Source organism: Gregarina niphandrodes (assembly GCF_000223845.1).
Source record: "Gregarina niphandrodes unplaced genomic scaffold scaffold00029, whole genome shotgun sequence".
In the NCBI taxonomy this organism is placed as follows: Eukaryota; Apicomplexa; class Conoidasida; order Eugregarinorida; family Gregarinidae; genus Gregarina; species Gregarina niphandrodes.
In genome coordinates, this window is record NW_011645798.1 from 143,007 (window position 1) to 148,954 (window position 5,948).

The 5,948-nt window shown below is 55.8% G+C and overlaps 3 protein-coding genes across 3 annotated transcripts; all 3 read right to left on the bottom strand.

Moving 5' to 3' along the window:
• Positions 1–481: 481 nt before the first annotated feature.
• GNI_122720 (putative transmembrane protein) lies at positions 482–1,786 on the bottom strand (the record flags this gene model as incomplete). Its single annotated transcript, XM_011133589.1, has 1 exon — positions 482–1,786. One exon carries the CDS (start codon positions 1,784–1,786, stop codon positions 482–484), a length of 1,305 nt encoding a protein of 434 aa, XP_011131891.1.
• Positions 1,787–2,131: 345 nt separating this feature from the next.
• Positions 2,132–2,779, bottom strand: GNI_122730 (hypothetical protein; the record flags this gene model as incomplete). Its single annotated transcript, XM_011133590.1, has 1 exon — positions 2,132–2,779. The coding sequence occupies one exon, from the start codon at positions 2,777–2,779 to the stop codon at positions 2,132–2,134; it is 648 nt and encodes a 215-aa protein (XP_011131892.1).
• Positions 2,780–4,415: 1,636 nt separating this feature from the next.
• GNI_122740 (hypothetical protein) lies at positions 4,416–5,558 on the bottom strand (the record flags this gene model as incomplete). Its single annotated transcript, XM_011133591.1, has 1 exon — positions 4,416–5,558. One exon carries the CDS (start codon positions 5,556–5,558, stop codon positions 4,416–4,418), a length of 1,143 nt encoding a protein of 380 aa, XP_011131893.1.
• Positions 5,559–5,948: the final 390 nt, after the last annotated feature.

Genomic DNA, 5,948 nt, shown 5'->3' on the forward strand with positions numbered 1-5,948 from the left:
TGCCTTGACGGTCGGGCTGCCTTGCTGGTCGGGCTGCCTTGCCGGTCGGGCTGCCTTGACGGTCGGGCTGCCTTGCCGGTCGGGCTGCCTTGACGGTCGGGCTGCCTTGCCGGTCGGGCTGCTTCGTCTTTGCTGGAGTATATGATGTTGTTGTACTTGTCGCCCCAAGCAGACCAGGTCGTGACCAGACCTTGTCAACCACGTTTGTTACAGCCGAGCCTCCGTTACAGAGGCATCACTGGCCATGGCACCAGCCAAGTCACCGCTTCGGACGACATCGAGCTGTACGGGGGGCAGGTAGAGTCGTGTGGCTAGCGCTGCCCGTCGAAGCGTGTGAGGCCTTGTTCCCGGGAGGCCCACTGAACCGCACACAGTTAAAACCCCATTTGTGAATGACCTACGACTGTGCCTATCTCGGTAGTCAACGGTCCAACCTAACGGACAGCCATCTTCATTCAAACATTGTTGCGAGAAAAACCGGCTAGGATTTCGTATTGTTCCAATACTTTAGAATTTCCGCCCCCATGCTGCTAGCAGCACTATGGCAATCGAACACGCATGCGTACGGACGATAACCCGTTCTTTTGTAGGCAGTGTAGTATTGCGCGAGTATTTCCTCATTGGTGTTGAAATCAATTTGCTGCCCCCACCTTACCCACTGATCTGATGGGTTGTGGAAGGTGGAGGAGAACGAGGCCTTGATGCAATCGCAATCTGGACGTGCTACGTGGGGAATACATGCGTCGCCACTTGTCACATAGCTGCAGTTATCGTTGTTTACTAGGTATTTATCAATTTCAAAGCCCAGCTGTCTCTTTTGATCCTCACTAGCGTGTTCCAGGTCAACGCCGGGAATCGATCTGCCGACCTCCTCCGCGACTCGAACAGCATACAACGCCCGTCCAAACTCGCAAGTGTTGCACCGATAACCGCATTGGGAGTGGGGGGGCTTCAGGTAGTGGATGACCGCCTCCCACACGGTCTGGGAATCGAACTTAAACGGGAAACCATAGAAATGGCACGTGGGTTCCTCGCTGATGTCGTCAGCACAAACTATGCTGCCGCCATAATACAGACAATCCTCCATTTCGTAACGGTCCCAGGTCAACTTGCTCCAGCCTTCTAACGTCGCAGGCACCATATTTGTCCCTTTTGCCGATCTCAAATTCTCGTATTTCTCTTGGCAAACATCCGGCGGCACTCTCAGATCCGCCAACTCCGTCTTAGAAATAAGCGTCGTTACGTCGTTGACGTTCCAGCGGGGCTTGCAGGTCGCCTCGATGGCAATGCGGGGGGTCCTGGTGTCAGGTGGGGTGCCGTTGCCAGCCGCGTTGAACATGGTGTCGGACAGGATACGAGTCACAGCTTCGGACCAACTAGGGGTATTCTCTGAAGGGGTAGAACTATGTAAAGTGGTGTTACAGCTGTCCGTCGCCGAATTGGTGGGGGACAAGAGGTTGTCGTGTCGGCGATCACACAAGTAATAGACCAGCACTGACATGAACGCGCCCCCCAAAATAGTTCCAAGTCCGAGGCCGATGGCGAAGTCCGGTTTCTGCCAACAGTTCGTGGCGAAGCCCAGTTTCTGCCAACGGCTCGTGGCTTCTTGGCGTACGTATTGCACCTGGATGCAGTGCTCCAGACACCCCGAGTCCGTGATGATCTTCTTCCACGCCTTCGGCACTTCGGCCAGCAGTTGCTTCCGCTCTTCGTCGTCCAGGTCCCGCACGTCTATCAACTCCAGCTTCGAGCCCGTCTCGCCGTCGTCGGCTGAATTGTACTCCATTTCCGACCACCCCATCAGCTTCTTGCCAAGCGCTTCTTCTAGGATCGAACCAGCAACTGACGGGTCGGCACCTGCCACATGTTTCTTCAGGCCTTTGGCGAGCAGGCGTTCCCCTTCGCTTGTTTTCTGGTCTCGTCGGGCTCATGGTAGACGCGGAGCCGATTCCATCTGCTCAACCAATCGTAGTTGGTCAAGTCAGAGTCGAGGAACTCCGTCGACGGGGCCAAGACCAGAACTTGGGCGGCGTGACTCCCATCGGACATTGTAGCCATCTTGGCCACACAATCGCTGAGCGGCGACATTGTCCCATCCGAACCAAGGAATGCTGCCAGCACCTCGCCTCCTTCAATGCGTACCAAATGTGGACCAGCGGCCGTCTTCATCAGAAATTTCAAACGAAGGAAAAAAAAAACGGATGCCCACGGGCCGCTTCTTGTCTACGCGCGATTCGATCCGTGGGTTGTGTGCTCGCAAGAAGCCACAAAACCGACAATAAGATTCTGCTGATTGGACTCCATTCGGGCCCGGGCGCACATCTCGGGCTGTCCCGGAGGCCCACTGCCGCACACTCGATGAGGACGGACACGCGCCCGAGGGTCCGTCCTCCTCGCTGATCGTCGCCATGCCCTGCGACGTTTCATTGGCTCCGTTACCCTGTGCGCCTCCGTTACCCTGTGCGCCTCCGTTACCCTGTGCGCCTCCGTTACCCTGTGCGCTCCATTGTCCATAAGCACCACTCTTGGCACGAAGTAGTCCAATCAGCACGTTTTGAATACAAAGCTCAGCGTCCAATACCACCTGCGAGAATTTGTGTTCCGATCGGGGTTGTGTCCGGAATCTGATGGTCACCGAGGAGGCGGAGATTACACGTGCTGATTGAAGCCCTGAGTGCAAAGCCCAGCCCCGAGTACAAGGATCATGCAGGCCTTCACAACGACTTACTCCTTGGTCGGCTTCTTCGCATTGTCGGCTGACACATTTATCTGGTCGCATGCGCGCAGAAAATGTGCCAGATCACGACGTGACTGCTAGCTGACTTCAATGAGCCACACCGTAAGAAATTCTTTCGCCCTCTTAACTTCCCCCTTTTGCTCACAGTGTCTCTCCTTCTCTAGCCCGGAATGTCGTATCAGGCGTGGATGGATCGCTGACATACCAGGAGCAGCTCCGAGGGGCTAGGGATGGAGTGCGGAAGAATTCACATCTGAAGGTCGTCGCGCTGTGGGAAGTATTGGTAAGAAACAAGGGAGTGTTCCTGCGCCCAAGGAGTGGGCAGGTGAGGTATGAGGCAAACCTCCAGGTTCAGGGCCGACCGAAGAAAGCAAGGCTGATGCCACTGCCGCGGGCCGCTAAGGAAGAGCTCAGACGCAGGGTAGATTCCCAGCTTTCATACGTTCGAGTAAAACGCCGTGGAACTCTCCTCCGTTCGTAATCCCGAAGACTACCGGGTCGTGACAGGCTAGGTCAATAATCAGATGCGTGATGACGAGTTCCCTATCTGCAACCGTCGTAAGACCAAAAAGTTGTACGGTTCGACTCGGACCACGCGACTCGCTACGTCGTAGCTATTGCAACGTTGGTGAAGACAGCCGCGGTAAAGCGCAACCTGTTTGCAGAAAGTGTAGTAGGAACGTTGGGGATACCCTTCGAAGTGTACACGAACAACGGAACAGAGTTCAGAGGCGACTTCCACGACTACGTGACTTCCTTGCTGAAAATATCACCGACGCACCACACCCACCCAGACAGAATGGACTTGACGAATCGAATCATCGCACCCTTGGGTCCATTATGGTCCAGGATACATCAAGACGGTAACTATTCCGACTTGACGCTTTTGCTAGCCCACACGTCAGAATGGAGAAATACCAGGCCGGCTGGTCGCTACCCAACGTAGTCACTGAAATGCAAGGCTACACAATGCGACTGTACGGACGCTACGGCAGACCAATGTGGCGCGACGAGGTGCAGCGCGGTCGGATATCGAAGTAACCCGCGAATGCAGATGTTGTCAACTCCGGGACTACGTATATCACGTGGCGTGTCGGACCCTTAACGTGGACTAGGTTCGCGTAGGGGGTACCCAGCATGTCGCCGTCGGTAGGCTCGAACTGCGTTGTGTTGTACGGGACGTTGAGGTGGATGAGCGGGTAGTCGAGATGGCACAAAGTCCAGGCAAGCACATCGTCGCGGGACTCTAGAGCCTTGGGGATATATATTATCGCCTTATTCCCGTCTCTGACTCGATGCCGGCGTGTGTTAGCCTCCGGTGTGTCACCACGCAATAGCTCACGTGATCTCGACGTCAATTCTAGCAACTCCTGCGTACACTTCCCCGGACATAGGGAACGCTCCGCGCATGGTATCCACTCGCAGGTTGCGCGACTCATTGGTATATAGAGGGTCTGAATCGGACGTCAAAAACGGGTTGGTACACGCGTAGGACGTCATTATGTACAACATGGCTCGTAGCAGTCTGTCCAGGTCGCTGTGTTGGTGCAGTCGCTGTGTTGGTGCAGTAACGGGTCATCAGGTCCAAACTTCCTCCACCAAGCCAGGATGGAGTACTTGAAGAAATCACTATCACGGTCGGTGTGCGCTCGCACTGGCTCCTGTTCATTAGGTCCGCCTATATTAGCCAGAGCGGTTCTGTACCTCGAGACCAAGTCCACCCTTCCATCCTACGCGACGCCACGAACAGAGACACCGGGATCTGGGGTACCAGCTGGTTCGTGCCATATGTAAGCTCGAGAAGACGCTCCGCTAATCCTCGCATGTCTATGTCTGCGCCCCTGCGCCGGAGTTCGTGGATAGACAGGCGTATTCTACACTGTCCCCCAGGCGTACAATATCTCACGGGACCCCTTATTCCTAATGTGGTTATTTCCAGCACATGGCCAGTCACCAGGCGGCGCAAGCATAAGCGGGCTACCGTATCCCCGTATAGGGCCACGCTGTTGTCAGCATATGGTGATAGCCCGCTTATGCTTGCGCCGCCTGGTGACTGGCCGTATGCTGGAAATAACCACATTAGGAATAAGGGGTCCCGTGAGATATTGTACGCCTGGGGGACAGTGTAGAATACGTCGGCCATCTCAGGCGCGCGCCGGCGTGGCCGCCGCCTACGCGGTTGCTCCTCGTCGTCATCAGGCTCCCCGTCATCAACTTCCCCCTCATCCTCATCGCCATCCACATTTAACCCGGCCTGTATTGCCTCTGACCATTCCTGTTCCGTGGGAGTGCGTTGCGGGCGGTTGCGGGCGGTACCGAAGCTGATGATATCCCACAACTCGACTAGCGGTGTGTGGTAGGTGACATCGCGCCCGTGGCCAGTGCGGACACATGTATCCCGGTACCACGGAGCAGGGTCAGGTCCATAGTACCATGGCATCTGGGCGAGCGCTGCTGCCATCCCCTGGGTTCTGAAGGGTAGGGCCGTCCTCAATGTATCTATCCGTGCGATGGCTGCAACTATTTCCCGGTAGCGATTCACATCTATGCGAGCCTCTATGGTCATGACACCCTTTATAAATCCATCTACACCCATCTTGTCCACCAGCCCGTTGGTTACGCGGTTTCTGTCGACTACACTCGTCTTGGCACACGTCAATGGCATCACCGCCTCAACCGGAGAATTTACGACCACAGGAACGGCTGCACCTTCAACATTCAACGAGGTCTTGGAAGTGGTGGCCTCTAGAAAGTCCCTGTTGTCACGGAATTCCTGGTAGACTCGTGGTGCATCGATGCGAACCCTGACCGCTGTGATCATTCCGTCGATCCCCGGTGGAATTCCTGGTAGACTCGTGGTGCATCGATGCGAACCCTGACCGCTGTGATCATTCCGTCGATCCCCGGTATAATAACTGAATGTGTCGCTTTACACTCAACGACCGCAGATGATCTATCCCCCGGATCGCTAGCACTGCCTGGCTCAGCTCCGGTGGGTACCCCGACAGAGTTGGCAATATGTGTATTCCCCACAGGAGCTTCTCCCATGCTAACGGTTCCTGGAGGAGGTCCTCTATGAACTCCCTGTAGTGGAGCGCCCGTGTGTCCATGACCATTTGTTGCCAGTCCTGCTGGTCTGGGGGAGTCTGGGGCGGACTGCGGCGAGGCGGGGACCGACTGGGGCGTTGCGGAGGAGTGGCTGGGCGAGGCG